The sequence below is a fragment of the Cololabis saira genome, chromosome 11 (genome assembly GCF_033807715.1).
Source record: "Cololabis saira isolate AMF1-May2022 chromosome 11, fColSai1.1, whole genome shotgun sequence".
NCBI classification, from domain to species: Eukaryota; Metazoa; Chordata; class Actinopteri; order Beloniformes; family Belonidae; genus Cololabis; species Cololabis saira.
The window spans coordinates 27,466,711-27,487,719 of record NC_084597.1 but is presented as its reverse complement, the minus strand read 5'-3'; the positions used below and the strand labels follow the sequence as shown (position 1 = coordinate 27,487,719).

Sequence of the window (21,009 nt, the reverse complement as noted above, 5' to 3'; positions counted from 1 at the left end):
AAACCAGAATGATATTTAAAAATGTAAATGAGGAAATGAGGAACAAAGTCTGTGACTGGATTTACTCCAAATTCATGAAAAAAAGAAAAAAAAAAAAAAAAAAACACTGGTATACAATTAATACATAGTTGCATTGCATTTGCATATCATTTTTACTTTATACATCCTTATAAATTAAGAATGTGCAGCATGCTGTTTCTATGTCTCAGGTGTTCTTGCTGTTTAAATCGTCACTTCCTCTTCCATCATGAGCAATATTTATTAAGGACACTAGCCGATTATAGCAACACCAGAACACTATGTTTTCTTCTCCTCGAGCAATGTTAATTCAGTGTAAAAAGAGAAAAATAGAGATGTTCTACACCTCTGAAGGAAAATTAATCCTTTCATTCAGAGCTGGGAGGACCTGTCTATAATAAGGCTCCATAAACACCTTAAACAAAAGGTCAGATAGCTAATCTCCTTCCACTATAAGAGATTACGGCAGGTCCAAGGTGTGCACGAATAGCTTCATGCACCTCCATATATTTATCCACTCACCTTTGAGTTTCTCTTTCTTACTTCCCCCTAATGGTCCCCATAATTTGAACCATTGAATTAAAAGTGAACGCACGTGTTAAAGTGATTTTAGGCTTAGATTTGGACTGTGTTTTGATGTTTTTCATTTGTGTGGCAACAGCTGAGCCATAAAATGTCAGAACTGAAACCAGGTTGGTGAAATTGCTACATTTTCTTGGACTCGGTGTGAGTGCTTGTCTGCAAACTAGAATTTCTTCCTTTGAGGTTAAGAAATGCTGCAGGTTTAAAAAATGCATTGCATGGTCTCGCACAAGTCACGCTTAGAAAACTTTTGTTAGATAAAAGCTACAGAATCTCTTCCTTCAAAATCAGAGCAAAACTTTAATTTGCATTTTAACTTAACTTTTAATTAGAATAAAAGAGAAAAAATGACTAGTGCACTTTCTAGAAGAGTTTTTAATTCTTTAATTTGGAGAAAATGTAAAAATATGACATCTCTGCAATGACACAGCCAGTACTTACATGTTCATGTGGTCAGTCAACTGAGAAAGCAGCTTGGATTGTGGCACACAAAATACAAAAGTGACTACTGTAAATTTAAAAATATCTTTATGCCAATACAGCCACATTCATACGTTAGCATCCCCTCTTTTAATCCTAACTGTATAAAATGTCATAAAAATCATCTGATCATATTGCAATCACAATGCAATCACAGAACAAATAACATCTTTTTACACCATGCCATTATTTAGTTAACAAAAATATAAAGTCAAAAAGACCACTATGTGAGCAACATTAATCACTCACAAAAGTTTTTAGATCCACCTTTAGCAGCAACAAGTAGTCATTTCAAGAATGACTTTAAAGGGGCACGGGGGCACACGTGACTTGGGTGGGGTTGGTGAAAGGGCCTTTCTGTGTGGAGTTTGCATGTTCTCCCCGTGTTCCCTTGGGTAGCTGATGTGAGCTACCCTCACAAAAACATGCACTAGTCCTGGGCTATACATGCCCCCTCTGGCCAACCGGGGACAGATGGGGTGGGGAGGATCTGGCCGGAATAACGTGATCCTTCCACACGGCCAGAGAAGCCCCACCCTGTCTGGTGAAAAGAAGCGGCCTGCTCACTCTTCAGGTTAAGGAGACCTGAGCTCAGTGCAGGGCCCTCCCAGGACTGTCACTTAGGTAGGAGCACTGGGTGATATAATGGGCAAAAAAATCGGGATAAAGATATTTAAAAAAAAGTATGACTTTAAAACTTTACAACACTTTGGTCTCATCAGTCTATATGAAGTCCTGTTATCTGTTCAAATGCTGTTTTGTGAGCCTTTGTTGTCCTTCACTGCTCTGTTTTGACAGTCGAGGCTGTATCCTGGCAACACTTGCCAACAAACAGTACTAACTCCAACTGTGCAATTGTGGATCTGCTCTTGGTTTTTTCTCTTTTTCTTTTGTTTGAGCTTTTCGCAGTTTAATCCTCTGATCTTGGAGAAAAATTGCAGACGTTCACGTCTAAGAAGAATTTCAAAGCATTTTCAGAGTACATCCTGTGGGTTTGTGCGAAACATTATGGCAAGTTATCAAATGCGTTTTTAAAGAATTTTACTTGCAGCTTTTGTCCACAAAAGAACAGCTCTCCTTAGAGGCACAAAAGTATGAAAAAAACATTTTAAGTCATTGTAACCTGTCATATACATGTGCGTAACATGCATTAATGAATTTAAAATAGTTTTTTTTAATGTGAACCTTGGCAGGCAGCACCATAGCGTGGTGGTGCTCAGCACCAATGCCTTGTCTCTGCCTTTGTCTCTGTGGGTTTATTCAAGGTACTTTGCTTCTGGCCACAGTCCAAACACATGCACAACCGCCTAAAGGAGAGTGTGAGTATACATGGCAGTTTTTCACTATGGTTCTGGACGATTGACAGAAATAATAATGTGACAACATCAACTGCAAGTCTTCTGTGCTTTTAGTTAACTTATTAATTACAGTACTGACGAGAACCAGAAGATGGCAGCAGAAAAATGCTGTATATCATTCCCCTCAGTTATGATATGCATCACCGATCAACAGGTTCCTCTGTCAGGGCACACAGAGAATTCATACTGGACTTCTGCAAACGCAGCATGGATCTGTCCCCACTCTTCATCAACAGGGCCTGCGTTAAAAGGTTCTACTCATTCAGACTTCTGTGCGTTCACATCTGTAATGACATCTCCTGGACTGTTAAACACCGGAGCGGTGGTGAGAAAATCCCACAACCATACAAGTCCAGTCCACCCAACACACCCCAGTGGGCACAGGCAGTCCCCCACAAACCTCCCAAGACCACAAGGACTCCAAGATCCTGCCCCCATCCCACACCACTGAAGGGACGTACGTACATACATACATATACATATATATATATATATATATATATATATATATATATATATATATTATGTGGTGGCTATCAATATGTATTGTCCCATCAAAATATAAATATATATATATATATATATATATATATATATATATATATATATATATATATATATATATATTATTGGGTTTCATTCAATATATTCGGAGTTTCATTCAATATATTCAAATATTAATTTCCTGAACGGCATGCCATTCAGGAACACACACACACACACACACACACACACACACACACACACACACACACACACACACACACACACACACACACACACACACACACACACTTGGCTACCTTTAACAACTATACTGGGGCCTGAAGTTTAAATCTGTGCACTTTGTAATACTGTTTTAAAAGTGCTAAATAGTTGACAGATTACTTGGCAGATGTTGGGGTGTATGTATGGGATAAACAGTTTATAAGTAGCCCAATAACTGTTGATTTTTTTTGACGTAATGTTAGTAATGGGGGCACGGTGGCGCAGCTGGTAGTGCAGCCGTCTCACAGCAAGAAGGTCCTGGGTTCGATTCGGACACCATGGGTGGGGTTGGCGAAAGGGTCTTTCTGTGTGGAGTTTGCATGTTCTCCCCGTGTTCCCTTGGGTAGCAATGTGAGCTAGCCTCACAAAAACATGCAACAGTCCTGGGCTATACATGCCCCCTCTGGCCAACCGGGGCGCCAGATGGGGTGGGGAGGATCTGTCCGGAATAACGTGATCCTTCCACGCGCTACGTCCGGCCGGAGAAGCCCCACCCTGTCTGGTGAAAAGATGCGGCCTGATCACTCCTCAGGTTAAGGAGGAGACCTGAGCTCAGTGCAGGGCCCTCCCGGGGTTGGTAGAGGATGGCAATGCCCAGGGGCCTCATCTATAAAGCTTGCTTGCGCAGAAAAAGCGCCTGAAAGTTGCGGAAGCCACCTTCTACGCAAATCCTCGGATCTAAAAAGAAAAAACTAACCGAAAAATCTGCGTATCTTTACGGCAACTAGGACCCTCCCGTAAGAATTTACTTAAGACACGGGGAACTGGCGACGCAGGCTGTGAGGTGGTGAAATGAAGCCAGATTCATGTCATACTCTTAATAATGTCATCACATATCACAACATATGTCAGGCTTAAAATAATAAAATAATAAAATAAAATAATATAGCGCTGATCGTGTCCGTCACAGACGGACACGATCAGCCGGCTCTGAAGCTGTCAGTCAGGACTGCTGCTGCTGCTGCAGCCTCTTCTTCACCCGCTTTAGGACAGAACAAATGAGGGGCTGCGTTTAGGGAGCCCCACGGAGCCCCACGGAGCCCCTAAAGGGACACAGATTTTTTTTTCATATATATGAGTTTTACGCGCGCGTGAAACCTTTACGTGCTGCTTGTATATGGTGCCTAAATTAGGGTCCCGCGTTAAAACGACGCAGAGCCTACGGCGTATGGTACGCGGCGACGCGCACCTACGGCGTAGGCTCTGCGTCGGTGACGCGGAACCATAAACCCGCCCTGAGCAGCTCTGAGGAGAGACGGGAGAGGAGGAGGAGGGGGAGCGGGGGGTGAAGCGGGGCTGCGGGGCCGTTTTCGTATCGCTTTCATACAGTGTCTTGATAATTTGCAATTTAAGGCTGATCCTACCGTTAGTTTTTAAACTGTAAAAAGTAAGGGGAAAAAAAACATGGTTTTGAAAAGACGGGGGGCATGTCCCCCCTGTTGCGCCGGGGAACTCACGGCGTTTAGCGCAGCAACGGCGTGCTGCCACCCACTCACTTTATTTTATTGTATACTATTTATATACTTATTCTAACTTTTACTGTGACCACCAAATAATGTGGTTTTCCTGTCCTCCACATCATCTACAGCATCTAGGTCTCCGTGAAAGTCAGTGTCACGGTGGCTGCTACTTCTCATTCATTATGACGCCAAACCATGGATCTGCGCCAAACAGGCTGCAGAAAGCCACTGCGCATGCTCAGCAGGCTCATCCATATGCATTTCTGGGCGTGTAAAGGGGCGGATTCAGCTACGCAACCTTCCAGCTGGACTGCGTGGAAGTCTGCGTGCACATGGTTTTATTGATCCGGATTTTTTTTTGCGCACGGCATTTTCGGCTTTTGAGCGTACGTGCACTTTTAGTATGAATCCTACGCACTCCATTTTAAATGAGGCCCCAGGACTGTTACTTAGGTAGGAGCACGGGGTGGTAAAAATGGGAAAAAACCGGGATAAAAAAAAAAAAAAAAAAAAAAAAAAGAATTGCGTCACCGCGCGGCAACTAAAAAAAGTTAACACTCAGTAATGACACTTTAAAATCAAAGTTTGATAGAAATCACATGGTAATTCGGGGCAGGGATGCAAAACTGTATATTTATATATATATCATTTCCAGTGTAATGTTATGTGTGTGTTTTCTGAGACAGTAAAGTTTAACTATTTTTAGGCTTAACATTATTTAGTTAGTTGGCCCTTAATTCTGTCAATAGCCTACACAATCTTTTTGGTTCGTCTTCTGCTTCCTCCCTCTTTTCTTCATCTCTAACTTTGGAGTCGGACACCCTTTTTCTCTTAAATATGTCATCAATTTTTCTCTGCATTTTGATGATGATTCTTATGTGTTCATTGTATATTCCTGTGTGTTCTCCCACCAAGAGGGCCCTAGGGGCTGCTCGTTACATTACAGCAGTGTGTATATATAACATTATGCCGCTGTAGTGTAGTTTGCTCGTCTGAGGGACAAACTGGCAGTGTCGCTTTAGATAAAGGGATACGTTTGTCTTCTAGTTAACATTTGATTAGTTTATGCTCATGTTGTGAGCATCAGTAAGCTAGCAATAATACAGGTGGATCATCTGTCCTCTCCACTCTTTTCCCTCGTCCGGCTTACTTTCACCCCTGTGTAACGTTCAGAGTCTACAAGAGCAGGACCTCCACCCATGTGGAATGCAGCATCTAAAAGAAAATGGTAATTTCTTTTCATGAAGTAGTGACATTTGAAGTCAATATGTACATTGATATTAGCTTTTTTTAAAAACATTTTCTTAAACTTTACTGTTGTCAGGAAAAGCTCTGTGTCTCGCCAGAACCTTGTACCTCATAGCAGCGCGTGAGCAACACTACAGTGTAAAGGTGGTTGGCTTTGAGGTGCTTTAAGTGTAGCCATAAAACAATATTTCCTTTTTTATTGGTGAGAGCAAAACAAGCCTCCATGTTGACCTTTGACTGTGTTTTTATCCGTAGCCATGACACCTAACAGTGGCAAATATATAAGAGCCAAACAGAAATAAAGTAATTGGCAGCATGATAATCAGGCAGGGACTGACAAACTGAACATTGCCAAGGAGATAAAAAAAAAAAAGTCATTAGCAGCATACATGTTGGTGCCACTCAGTCATTAGACATTAACTACACAAATTAGTCATAAAACAGAGATCATGTCAGTAAATCACAAATGGTTTGGATATTCCAAAGGCAGGAGGAAGGGGGTGTTATTAAGTGATTATTTATTAATCAAATAAAATATATAATTTACCTGAATAAAATCACATTTGAGTAGGCATTTAAAGCATAACAGAATAAAAAAGATGTATATTTAAATTTTTTTAACAAACACCACTGAACCACCAGAGGGCAGCAAAGCGGGTCGGCGAGTGCGTGTAGTGTTTCACAACTCCTCTTCCGCGAAACGTTTCTATTCATTAACACCTACAAAACGATACCAAAGTGCATTCATGTAAAAGTGATAGCTCTTGTGAACTTTGAGCACACTGCTAAAAGGGAACGACGTAGCATTCAATGTAAAATGTGAACAGATTACATTCAGAGGCGCTTTACAACCTCAGCTCTTTGCAGTCATCAGTTACACATTTGAGTATCTTTATGGTACTTTGTGTGATGTTGTCCCTCTTGTATTTACTTTTTGCAGCATCCTGACTTATGTTCACAATTTCCACACTGCATCAATATTAATTAAGCATTTAACAGTTGCAGTGGATGATAATCACTTGTGCTTTTTTTACAGTTAAAATCTTGTTATTCATTTTTCTTCTCTACTTTTCTACTTTCTACATTTTCTACTGCTATTCATTCTACTATTGCAAACAGTGTAAGTGTGCTCTTATCAAGTAATAACATGCAGGAGTCTGCCTGAAGCCCCATTCATAAGCTATTTTGTGGAATATCAGTACTCTGCAGTCATTTGTAATGTGCTCTATCCACATACTCAGACACACACATACACAAAGAACAAAAAGAACAAGAAAAATGATAGTTGATGCAGGATATCTACAAATATATTCAACTGTTTGAATAAATGTGTTCAAATATACATGCTGAATTTAAATTAAACCTTTGTTAATATTTTGCAACAACTTTGAGAAAAATAAATGTTATGACCTGCAGAACACAGTGGTAAAAATATAAAACCTAGGCAAGGGACTTGTGATGTTTGTGCTGGCTCAGACCAAAAAAACAGAAAAAAAAATGTGTCACTTAAATATGAATTACTGTGTCTGGCAGAGTTTAAAGTCATTTGGGTGTTGTTAACCGAAAAAACCGTGAAAAAATACAGCCACACACAGGAGGATGATGGCATTGATGTTGGCGACATTTCTCCATAGCGGCACCTCTGACGTGTCTGTGAGCTTCCTATTCAGCTCTGCCTCCTCTTCTGGACTGAGTTTGGGACCTTTCTTCTCATCCAGTCCACAGAAGCACATTATTGCTTTCTTGCAGCAGCCTGGGTCCTCATCTGGTTCTGTTATATGAGTATGTGAAGAAATGAATCTCTTTTTGTGCACAAGTCTGAAAATATTTCTTTATTATACATGTAAATGCCTATCATATGCTTCATACCTTCAATGTCCATGCTGTCACTATTATTATCCACCCAGTTGTCTTGCTCGAGGTCCACGCGCTCCTCCGTACTATTCCTTAGGCTCCAGCACAATCGATACAGCTGATCAAACACAACACAAACACAAACACAAGACATTGTGTGAAAAGTAGTAGTAGTATATAAATACTTGATTACACAGACACAACCTCACACACATTCTCTCTGCAGCAGGCAGGTTAAAATTACAGTAGCCTTTCTTTGGCAGCTGTTGAAGCCTCTGCTACTTGTTTTAGGTCTAGGTTTATTTCAAATTGTCGGTAAGTCAAAATTACCATTATAAACCTCCAGCTGATGACAATTCAACACTTCCAACAATCAAAAGCCATGGAATTCACTTTACAGCTGATTTGTTGTACGATAAGTGATTTTATGATTTAAAAACATCCATATGTTAATTTAAAAATACCAAAAGTTTTGTAGTTTAAATTTAAACTTTGTCTGAAATATAATGTAGAAACTAAATTGTAAAAAAGGCTAAATATGGAAAACAAGAATTCAAAAACTGCATCCATGCAGGACAGAAAGTCAAAGACAACGTAAGGGGTCCAGAAGCAACATGGATGAGTCATCAAAAAAATAGAGAGAGAAGAAAAACCTTATATTATATTTCATCACAAAAAATAACTTCTGAGGCTGATTTGTGACCAATCAGTATCATTTTCAAATCAAGGGCTGAAGTATGAAATTCAAAATGAGCTCTTGAGCTAAAGAAATAGCACAATAATTCAAAGAATAATGAAAAGAGGATTAAATAAAAAAAGCTATGTTAACATTTGATGAAACATTTGATGATTTTTGGAGTGAAATCGTGAACAGAATGCAGCAAATCAAAACTCGATTTGCTGCATTCTGTTCACGATTTCACTCCAAAAATCGACCAATAGAACTAAATTTGGCTATATGTCTGTCGAAACGTTCCCTTACAACTCAGTGAAGCTGGTGTAGGAGTATCTGCTCATACCACCTTTATTTTGTTTTTCCACTCAGACTGGAGTATTTTCCAGTCAGTGATTACTTGTTTGTAAGTTAAAGATTTATCTAGCCTTATCTCACGACGGTCACCTACATGCTTGTCCTCAATGGGTTTGGTCATTAGGGAGACTCCAAGGATGATGAGACAGGTGACGGAAAACAGGATGATGGCAAAGTAGAGGTAGTGTACTCCACATATGATAGTGGGGCAGTCACTGGGGTTAGCACAGCTGCCTGTCCCGTAAATAAACTCTGCGATCATCCTGGACAGGCCTATTACCAGGCCAATTGTGAGCCCATAAAAGGCACCCTGAGGATGAAAAAAAAAAAAATAAAACAGTCAGTAAATCAGTTTACAACAACACTGTATCGAGCACAGTGAGAACTTTTATGGGTGCTTCTTGTGAAAATCCACCCATTATCACTTTGTTATCTGTATGATAAGTGGCAATGACACTTGCATAAATAGAACACTTCCCAATTATCCAATCTGATCCTATGATCAATCCATACAGCAACGTCATGCTCTGGTTTCACAGTACAGAGGAATTCTTAACATAACAGGAAATACCCCGGCTAAGAGTTGTGAAACTGTTTCCTCATAGAAAGCTAGATAACTGCAAGGAAATATTCACCCGTATGCATCCATATTTCATATAGGCAGATAATTCATATTACACAGAGGTGACTGCTAGGTTCACCCTTGAAATTGTTTGGAAACTGGAGAATAATTCACAGTGTGTAACTGTTTACTAATTAGCATCAGACTGAACTTATATTTAATTCTATTTCTTATGAAGACTTATTATGGCCTTATTAAGACTTCTCAAAGGTTAGGAACTTCACAGATCAAAGACTGACAAATTATTCCCGATTCAAAATGAATTATTATTCCTGAAAAGAGCCAGTGACTGTAATTATCCGCATAAATCGCAAAAGTAAGCAAGACTCTGCAAGGCCATAAACCATGGAAATCTGGAAACCCCTCAACCTCAAAACTTACAGACTCATTGACACGTTTGCAAAAGACGGCGAGAATGAAGACAGCTGTAACAGGTGGAGAAAGGTAGCTGGTGATGGACTGGATGTAGTCAAAGAGCTGACCGCTCTGGGCGTTCTGCACCACAGGGATCCACGCGATGCTCACGCCAATCAGGGCCAAGATGAACAGTCTGTACACAGTTGAAACACACACACACCATAGTTGTAGTCGACAAGGGGTTTCAACAATGATTATCCTGAAGAAAAAAAAAGGGTTTTACCTGCCAGCAATCATGAGCTCCCTCTCTTTGGCGGAAGAACGGATCTTACTGTAGATATCCATGGTGAAGAGGGTGCTGGCACTGTTGAAGATGGAGGTAAGTGAGCTCATCAGAGAGGCCAGCATCACAGACAGCATCAGACCTCGCAGGCCTGAAAGAGAGGAATAAATTCAGAGAAAGAGATAGAAGGGATAAAGAAAGGCAAAAAGTTCATGCTGAAAATTGTCTTTGGTTCTTAAGACCCACCATTTGGCATGAGCTCCACCACCAGTTTTGGGTAAGCGATGTTGGTGCATCCGACACTAGCACCACAGTATTCTTGACATCTCTCTGGATCCACACATGCCACCTCCTCTGGAGTATAGTTAAAACCATTAGCAGATTTGTATGAGCTGCTCATTCATTTTAGTGTCTATAGATAGGTCCAAAGAAACAGACTTCAAAATGATGACGCACATACCAGCATAGAGGATCCTGCTGATCATCCCAGGGAAAACGATGAGAAACATTGGAAACAGCTTCAGATAGCCGCAGAGGATGCAACCTCCTTTAACGTGAGATAGATTCTTAGCTGAGAGGCAACGCTGGACAATCACCTACAAGAAAATATGCATGCAGCTGTGGTAAGTACTGACAACTATTGTTATGATTACACAATGAATCAATCAATTTAAGTTACTAGTGTTGTTTCCCTAATTCTGCATCACTACACTTTGAAAGAAAATGTTGTAATCTTACAGTCGTTCTGTTTGAAATCTACAGTTTTAAAACCACATATTTAAAACCGCAGTATATCTCAGAGAGGTACATTATCTTGATTGCCAGTCTCATCATATTGTTTTATTGGTCTGAATTCATTACATTTTGTGCTTTTGAGGTGAATGCTACAGGCTGTGTTGGACAAATACAACTTCTGCTCCACAAGTAAGGTAGACTGGGGGTGGTGGGATCATGAGTGTTAGGATTTTATGAAATTTAAACGGTATGAGGTTTTTTTTCTATAAGATTGTACACTGGTGGTTGCTCTCAGGGCAGGACCACCTCCTGGTTTTTATGACTAGACTGTTTAGCTGAGTTTTTATTTAGGTGAAGACAGTGAAGAGAAACAGATGTTTTAAAATTGATAGGTCCCATCCTGTTTTTCTCAAAGCTTTAGTTATCGTAGATCCTTGCTGAGTTAACATGTCAAGTTAGAAATAAACAACAGAAAATATATGGCTGAAAGTGTGACATATTTAGGTTTCTTTCCCCGCAGCTGGCCTCAAAGATAAGGTTCAACATAAGCACCTATAATTTAAAAAAACACCTCCTTTTTCAGTATAAATACCACTGGATCGATGACCACTGTGTGCATTTTCTCTCCTACCTCTGTGGTTTGAGAAAGGTGTACCTCCGGCATGATATAATAAAGCATGTATTAACATTTAAATCTGTTCACTGGTTTTCTTATGGTGTACTAGACAAACGAACACGCGGCTCTTTCACGAGGTAGCTGGAAACATCACTGATATTTGGGTGCTGCCACAAAATGTCAACACTAACAATCCTATTGACAAAACTAACCCAAAATTGCAGAACAATTGTTGGTCATTCACTTTATCAGTGTGTACATCTTTCTAATTTTTCATTCTCAAAAGTAAAAATGGTAAATCCCTCACCTTTAAAACTTTCTAGAATTTCCATTAACATATATTTAGAAAAAAGACAGTGGGAAGACATCAGCTGAAATTATGACAGAGGCAGCAAGACAATCGTAGAACCAGATGTGAAGTACAAAGAGTACAGAACTATAATTTACCATTCAGTACTCTCCTCAAACATTGCAAAAAGATCAGCCATGATGAGACTGATGGCACCAGGGAGTTAAAGGTAGCTACTAGTTATCAAAATATATGCAGCTATTTTCTGCAGAGCTGGAGAGCAAGCTGGGTATCTGGCAAAGTAAGCTGACATACGTATATTTTGACTTAACACCAAAGGGCGTAGATACATTTTTCTCATAAACTGGCTATTGTAAAGTCAATTAAAATGCCAGACTCCTGGTCAGAAATGCAGCAAGCGGGTCCTGACTGGTTTGCAGCATTCTTGAAATAGCACTTCTCTTTCAGTAAGGGTTACGGGGGCCCTTTGAAAAAAAATAATATTGGAGTCTTCTTTAAGGATGTAAAGGCAGTGATGATGCAGGAAGATGTTTTCCTTTTATCTTAAACATGGAATGTGGATGAGACTGTGCCCTATGCAGATACCAAACAGTGTGGTTTGTCAGATATAAGCAGGTCAGATCAGTGATCTCCGCTTAGACCTCCTTCCACCCTTGCTGTTCAGCTATAGGGGACAGCATTTCACCCTATTTCATTTTTCCAAGGGTGCATTTTAGGATTACTATTCCCCTTGGTGGTCCGCTGCAGAGGAGGGGCACACTCATCAGGGTGGATGAAGGAAACACAGTTCATAGATTTCCTCTGGCAATTTTAGGAAAATGTAAAATGCATGATAGAGAGACTGGTGTCTTTCTACTGGATGACCACACCTCCCGCCATTTGATGATTGTGGTTCCATTATTCGCAACACTGTTCACACAGGTTTCAGATTATTGACTGTTCAGTGTATAGACCTTTAAAAACATAAGTAAATGAGCGTGTGAAGCTTGAATACCAAAACATCCTAATGCAAAGAAATGTCAATGTATGATGTACCTGGAATTCTTGCCACTGCATATCCTATGGCAACAACCATGACAAACATCCAGCCTGGATTTAGCTCAACTGGAAATTGACTTTTTTTTTTATAGTTTTTTGTTTGAGGATAAAGATTTTACCCCATCAGCAGTCACAGACTGTCCATGTCCTACTCTCTTCATCAGCCGCCTTCCACTCCCTCTGCAATTCCTCTCAACCAGACTCCGCCAACCACCAGCCTGGCACTGTCACCAATCCATTTACTTCATGCTCTCGGCGAAGGCGGACGCTTTTCTTCTCCCGCTCCCTCCCTATCTGCCTGCTGCTGCTCTTTGTCTTGTACTGTCTTGTCACTCTTTTGGAGCCTCTCTTTTCATAGCCTCAGAAACTTCCTGGACTTGGATAACTGGTCTCTCAACGCAATCAACCAAATTTTCTGAACAAGACAGGGCAAAGGGGAGCCCTCTTGCCCCGACGGGATGTTAGCTGCTGGATACATGATGGACTCATGGAAGACGTGGAGGATCGTGTGTTGGTCCATACTGTCAGTCGAGGTTGTTGAAGATGCCTTCACAATTGAAAAACGTTGATAGCTATTCGGGCCCTTTCAGAGCTGCCTGGTGTGACTGAAGAGATAAACTGTGCGACCAACTCTCAGACTCAAACGTTGGGGGAGCAAAATCGCTAACTGGATGTGATTCTTGAACAGAATCACAGGCTAGCTGCAGTTTTGGAACTCATTGGTAGGATGGAGAAGACTTTGGAGAAGTTGGAAGCTCGGCTTGGTGGGAATTGACCACAAATTCGTCTGATTGGAGTCGCCATTGAGATGAACCAGAGACTTAATGTGGACAGAAAATTACTGTAGTTGGCCTGACCCCAAATGCAATTGATGATTCAACATTCTGACCTTTGCAGGGCGGCCTGGCAGGCCAGCCTGGTCACAATCTCCCTGGATGAATGAAAACAAGACGCTCTGGCCCCACTAGCCCTCCCCTTTCCCCCAGGACATCTGTGGACCTCTATCAGAACTGCACCGAGCCATCTGATAACGTCAAGGACAATAGCTGAGAAATAGCTCTGAAGTTCACAGACTTACCACTCATACAAACTGTTGGGCTTCAGCCCATGTGAAAATATGATGATGAATTCATGACATGTGCGATCGGAGGAACATTACATTGTCATCAAATTCCAGTGAAAGCCAGACTCGGCCTTCTTCCTGAAAGCAGAGTTTTATAGCCCTGCTGCTATCTTCTTGCTCAGTCCATGACCCCTGCGGCCTGGCTCGATATGGTCCGCTTATGCCCAGATCAAAGAAGGTCCACGGAAACAGAACTAAGGTTTATGACACCTAGAGGGGGGTCAAAACAGTGAATCAGCAGGGTTTCTGCCAGGGAACTCCCTGGGGGTTTACGACACCTGGGGGGGCCGGACGCAGCGGAGCCCGAAAGCCAGGCCTCTGCACGACCAGAAAAAGGGGGGCACTGCCTGCTGGTCAGTCCCGCCCAGGAGACTATAAAAGATGAGCAGCCACCTGATGCTCTCTCTGCTTTTTCCGTTTTTCCGTTGCCACTTCTCATTTTTTTGGCATCAGGCCAAAACTTGGAGTTTAGCTCCAAGTTTTCTTTCTCTTTTTCTTTTTCCTTTTCACTTTTTCATCTGCCCGGCCTTTTTGCCTGCTGGCAGAGGTGCAATTTTTCCTAGCCCGACTCCCGCATCCAACCAGCGAAGCATCTGCCCCGGGCATCCTGCCAGCCGACTCCGTGGGCGCCACCGCGGTAGAAAGGTCTTTCCCGGAGCACCCGACATCGGGACCCGGCGCCGACCGCCACAAAGGGCCACTGGAGACCGTCAAGCGCTGGTAATAGGTTCGCCGGTCCTGCAATCCTGCCTGTGTTCCTTTTCCTCAGAGTCGGACGGGGCGAGACGGAGTCCCCCCCGGGTGCGCGCAAGGAGCGTTATACAGCACCACGGGCTTGACGCACTCCCCCTCCTCCTCCTCCTCCTCAACAGAGCGGCTGCTCTCCCCACCTACTGCAAAGTAAGAGGCAATTAGCGTCTGGGCAGACTTAGTAAAGTTTATTTCGGTTGTTTTGATCCTGTTTATTGAGTTTATACATTGTGTGACGTATTGATTGTACTGTACGCCTGTTTACGTGAGCTTTCAACGCCGAGTGATCGGACCGCGGCTCCCGATTGTATCTCGGAGCGGGTGGGCTTCACTCCCGACCCGACTCTCGAGTGGGACCTGCGGCCGATCTACCACACCGGCCGTTAGAGCTCACAAACCCCCTTTGGGTCCCCCGGCTGCGGTGTGACCACCTGCAGCCGCGCATCTGTGAGACGCGTCAGAGATCCCGCAGGCACGCCGGTGCAACGTCCGAGCGCGGTCCGCTGACCCGCTCCTCCGCCCCCCCCTCGTTTCACTAAACCCGGTTGCGCGTCAGATCCACGTGGTGTTTCACCGTTGTTTTATCCGTGGTCTGTTGCGTTTTCCTTCATATTTCCCCCACGGCTGTACTGCCGTGGTTCGCCTTCCGGGAGGCGTGTTCACGTAGCGCGACGTAGCACGCCCTTCGGGCTACGTGCTCACGTACCGTCACACCCCGTGACGCGCAGCGTACGCTGCTCTGACGCATACACGCACGCACACACACACACACACACACACACACACACACACACACACACACACACACACACACACACACACACACACACACACACACACACACACACACACCAGTCTCCACCCGGAGGATCCGAAGAACCCCTCCTTTTCCTTTTATGATTTCTTGTCTCTGTTTGTGTAATTGAACCATCAGAATTTATTCGAAGTGTTGTTTACCAACTGTTTGACACTAGTGTGAATACATTTCTGATCGCAAAAAGTCGTCTCTGTTATTCTGTGCATATCTGCCGCCAAGGCTGGGTGACGAAGTGTGTGTTCGGATCTCACTCCTTCAATTAATAACTGGGTATAGTAATTACTCTGAGACTGATATTCTGCTGTAAAAGTTATCATTTCCCGGCTTAAGGAACAGGGTGGTGCCCCGAGGATTTTATTTATCATATTAGTCATTCAATTTGATAAATAGTCGACTTTATTAATTATTAATAATTCTTGAATAAAATTATTAATAACCCTTCGATAACTGGACAGCCAAGCTACCTGAGTTGCACAACAAAACACACACACACACACACACACACACACACACACACACACACACACACACACGCGCGCGCACGCACGCACGCACGCACGCACACACACACACAGACACACACACACATGCAAAGAATGATAAATACACCTCCCTCATTATCAACACCTTCCCTGGCTCTCCCCCTTTCACCCCTCCTAACACAACTACCAGGTTGGAGAGCCGCGCCATGAAGGCTGTGGTACACCCCTGTGTATTTATACACAGTGTGAAGATGCCTTTTTTCCCTTCCTCTATCCCAGTGTCATCCTTTCTCAGCTAAGCACCAGCGTACCCATGTCATATGTTGTGATCCGATTTGTCTTTCTTTTTTCTTGATGAGTTGTACTGGCAGTTATTTCACTGTGCCGGGATGCTGGCTCAGTGACAAATAAAGCTTTTCTAATTCTAATTTTGAACCACCAGCCTGGTAAAGCCACTTACCACCAGCCTGGTGAGACCACTGCCTCTACTACCCAACCTGTCTCTACAAATAACAACTACCCTGTTACAGGTCCAAGTGGCTTTTCTGCCATTTAATTTAAACCGTAAGATCAATTTTTCTGGGAATGCCAACCTGTTGCAAACTTCTGGCAAGAGGTTGCAACTGCATTATCCTCAATAACAGTACAGAATATTCCAGTAAACCCTCAAACACTTATTTTAAATAATTTATCCACAATCAATGCTTCACTATGTCCAAAACGAATTTTGCTTGCTAGCCTAACAGCAGCAAAAAAGATAATTGCAGTAAGATGGAAACCACCACACATGCTTAACTTCTCCCATTGGTATTTGACTTTTCTTGATATTATCTATCTGTAAATATCTACAGCCTGAATACATAATGCAAAACAACAAAATATTTTATTTTGGCATATGGCAGCAGATCAAATTAAAGCCAAACTTGAAAGATTTATTTAAAATTGAGAATACCTTGTTGCAGCTATCCTTGTCCAGTTTTTGATATTATTACTGTATGTTTTGCCTTTGTTTTATTTTGTCCTTTTTTTTGTTGTTGTATTATCTTTTTTTTCCTTATTATTAATTATGAAAATGTGAAAATATGTGTATAATATTTGTTTGAGATCATTGTGGATGCCACTGTTTATAATTAAAAAATGAAATATAAATAAAAACATTTGATAAAAAAATAAATAAATTATAAGGCTAGGAAATTGGGGTTTTGCTTTCAAGAGAAAGAGGAGGATTTTTATCTATTTAAAGACACACTTGTAAAAAAGACAGTGGGGTGAAAAAGGGAAAAAGACACAACTGCTGCCATATTTGTTCAGAACCATTTTCAAAAAGCCACCCAAATGAGCATTCTTTGTGGCAAATAGTGGGCACATGAAGTATGCACCTAAGAACGTAACTATATCTGCGAGAACTGTGACCAACATGATTCTTACTAACACACACAGACACACCACAAACGGTTCATGAGTTTAAAAAACTTTCGTTTTGAGTTCTGTTTAAAATTCTCTTGGTTGTAATCTGAATAGAGGAGTTAAGTAGGGACATTTGTTGTTTAAGCCTAATATCTCAGTGTTTCAGGTGAGAGTTATTAGCCATTTAGAACATGTGGCACGGCAGAGAAAAATAGCTCCCTTACAGTAATAAACAAGAGCATGATGTGCCATTAAGGTGAGGCTCAGTGGAAACACAGCTTAACTTCTTTTCTAAACAGAACAGCAAGTTCTGTCATATAAAGTACAATCACAGTCCGCTTGAGTGAGTCTGACCAAAACAAGCAAGATAAAGGAGCATGAATGTGTGTATAAATGTGTGGAAATCAATTGGACAGCTCTTTGTTGTTGACCATGAACTGTTGCTGGTAGATAGTAAAAGCTTTCACTGCCTCAGTGTACATAAGTATCATCAGAAGATGTTGCTACACAACAGTCGTTTCCTTTACTGACCTGGTCAGTGCACCAGTACCAGATGGCTTGAATGGTGAGACCAAAAATCATTCCAGGCCATGGCAGGTCTCCTGTAACTGCATCCCTAAAAATATGGAAAGAGTCTGGCCGAGGTGTGTAGCACTTTGCGCTGACGTTGCCCGTGAATTCGGGGACTGCGGTCATGAAGTCCCTCTGGAAGTTTTCATAGCCCCCCACCTCAACAAAAGCTGAACATGAATGCAAGTTTGAGCTGATTAGACTTTGACTCTTTACTAATATGGTATCATAAATATCCACAATTGAAAAACAAAGTCATTTTGTATTACCATAGCCCATTAGAATGAAGGACCCAACAATCATGATGATAGTCTGTAAGGTGTCCGTGTATATCACTGCAGCAAGTCCACCTGAGATACAAAATATATTATTAATTATTATGAATGTCTCAAATAAAATCATCAATGGCATTGTCCTTGAAAGAGAATAAAATCGAGCTATCATACATTTATGTAACTGATCCTTTATTGCTCATCTTGTAAAACTTCAGGTGTGTTTCCATTATTTCAGAACAGCAATTGAGGGCCATTTCACGCTTATCATAGTTCATGGCTAATTAACCACAATAACATACCAAAGATAAAGATATAGATTGTGTGTATATCTCGAAAGTACTTGTGGCCTTGACAAGACTTCAACCTCCCCTCATCCCCTAGTCATGTTGACATGAAATAGATAAAGCTTCTACCTGACTTTAGTTTATGAGGATGATGTCAATCTCTCACAAAGGAAGTTGATTCATCTCTTAGACTGACCTGTGACAGTATAAAGAGCAGTAATCGCTAGTAGCGCGACAACAGCAACGTAGATATTGAGATGTAGAGCCTGGTTGATAAAGATGGCACCAGAGAACATGTCTGCCTGGTTGGAGATGCAAAAGATTCAATTGGCAACAATTCGATAGAGAAAAAAGAATTATGTTACTGTCACAATAACTTACAGAGATCTTGGTGAAGATATAGAGAAACAACGAGAGGACAGAGAGATATATGCGGATGCGCTGTCCTCCGAACCTTTTCTTCAGGTACTCAGGCATGGTGATTACCTAGATAAACCCACTTACAGCTTTTCATTTCCAAAATTATACTTGTGAATGCACATTTTAAAATACTGTACATAAATATGTACTTATATATTGTCTGAATGTTTTTCTTACTCCGGCTTTGGTGTAAATTGGCACAAAGAGCCATCCCAGAATTACCACAACAATAAGAGCCTGAAACGAGAACAAATTATAATGAGAACTGTTTTATTTTCACTCTGTGCAAGCTGATATTGTTAAGGTTAATGAATAAAGCAACCTGACATGTATAATAATGGCATAAACACTAAACACAGTTACTCACGTTCCATTCAAATCCACCGATGGCTATTCCTCCAGCTGCACCGGTTCCTGCAATCCCAACAAAGTGGCCACTGCCAATGTTACTGGCAAACAGGGATGCGCCAATCTGCGGGGAGCAAAGTTAAATAAGTGCCTTTTAGTGTCTGATAGCCTTTAATGAATGAATGAAATGAAGCCTTTAAGCAGATAACTAAAACTAAGAATGTGAGATATACTGAAGAGCCCAGCTGGTTGTCTTTTTGATATGCAATTGCATTGAATAACACACATCATAATTGCTAAATAAAATAAGATGTTCCATAAAGAATTTTCATGGTTACACATAACATAATTTAGTATAAATCAGTAACCATAGTGATAATGCTGAGTGTTGCATGACTCTGACAGAGCTTAATCTCACTGAGTATGAAGCACTAAGGGTGAAATACCCACCGGCCACCACACCATACTCCTTCCAGCAAGGAAAAAGCCGCCTACGGTGGATCGGTTTGTCCGGACCATAGCCTGCAACCGCACAAGGTCACAATTTAAAAGTACAATGAAACTATACAACACATTCAATGATGTTAGTGAGAAAATCTACACTATAATACACTCTTATTTTATTCAAATCACTGCATACAACTCAATACAATATGCCAACCCCACCCAGGGTGTGGGTGCTGAAGTCATGGGGGAACTAACACACACTTCAGAGCCCACAGCGTCCCCAGCCTGATATCATTTCTTAAATTCAAATTAAAATGTTCTTAACTTTAAAGGTGTAAATGAGCCACAGAGAAAGATTTTGAAGAAATCTGGACCGAATAACTCACCCATACTCCAACAGCAAGGACAACCAAGAAATAAACCACAATTACAGAGATATCTGCTGCATTTGCGATGGCCACAGTGTTTGTGCCATTCCTCGCATTTGTTTTCATAACAGAGAATCCAAAATAATCCTGAGACATCTTGCTGCAAAGGAGAGTCCAAAACAGGAGCGCCACTGGACTGAGTTCACCTTGACTGAAGCAGTCGCACCGATACTTACCTTTAGTATGTCTGTGTGTTTATATGTGTGTGTGCTTGTCAGGGGGGTGGGATGTGTGTGTCTGTGTGTGTGGGGTGGGGAGGGGGGGATATATCTACACAAAGGAACCTTGCTTATAAGTGAATTTGTTGATCTGAGATTTAATTTGTTGAAATGTGTAACATTTTGTTGTTGAAATGTGTAACATTTCAAAAAAGAAAGTTGTTAATCATAAACCTAAAAGGAAGTAGCACAGGTAAAGCCTCTGCTCCTCCTTTAACTCACATTTTTTCCTCCTTCCCCCTTATTTAGTTTTTAAAACTTTTCATTTTTATCACTCATTTTGTGTTTGAAAGTATGGTGATACCACGGCAATAGTGGATTTTTAAAGCAACATGGCATGAAACATAAAGTAAGTGAATAACAGATGTTAAGTGGTAAATTGAAACAATTTGATTTAAACTCTGGCTCCATTTAATTACATTTACAGTCAAAAATTTAAGGAAGGATATATATTGTCTTTAATGTTTTGATACGTTTAAAGGTCTGATTAAAAGAGGCCATATTTCCTCGATCAAATGTTTGTACTGAAGGCAGACACATTCAATAAAAGTATTTTATTTTGCATGTTTTAGACAGAAAGTTCATCCTCCTAATTCTTTAGTAATAAAGTCGATAGATCTATTATATAGTTTTTAAAAAGACTTAGAGACCATACAATAGCTGTTTAACACACTTATTATT

General features: G+C 41.2%; 1 protein-coding gene across 1 annotated transcript; it reads right to left on the bottom strand.

The window, feature by feature from the left end:
• Nucleotides 1-6,096: 6,096 nt before the first annotated feature.
• On the bottom strand, nt 6,097-20,273 carry slc5a1 (solute carrier family 5 member 1). The gene is made up of 15 exons (XM_061734270.1): nt 20,069-20,273; nt 19,686-19,757; nt 19,255-19,359; nt 19,065-19,124; nt 18,849-18,953; nt 18,664-18,769; nt 18,178-18,258; nt 17,870-18,078; nt 10,521-10,656; nt 10,307-10,414; nt 10,061-10,211; nt 9,802-9,970; nt 8,893-9,108; nt 7,784-7,886; nt 6,097-7,685 (listed from the first exon to the last, which is right to left on the bottom strand). The coding sequence occupies exons 1-15, from the start codon at nt 20,204-20,206 to the stop codon at nt 7,471-7,473; spliced, it is 1,974 nt and encodes a 657-aa protein (XP_061590254.1). The 5' UTR covers nt 20,207-20,273; the 3' UTR covers nt 6,097-7,470.
• Nucleotides 20,274-21,009: the final 736 nt, after the last annotated feature.

Coding starts and splice junctions, on each gene's coding strand:
- slc5a1 (XM_061734270.1), bottom strand. CDS start 20,206: ATGTCTCAGGATTATTTTGGATTCTCTGTTATGAAAACAAATGCGAGG. Junction 19,758..20,068: donor TCCTTGCTGTTGGAGTATGG/GTGAGTTATTCG, acceptor GTGCGGTTGCAG/GCTATGGTCCGGACAAACCG. Junction 10,657..17,869: donor GGTACTGGTGCACTGACCAG/GTCAGTAAAGGA, acceptor ATTTTCTTGTAG/GTGATTGTCCAGCGTTGCCT.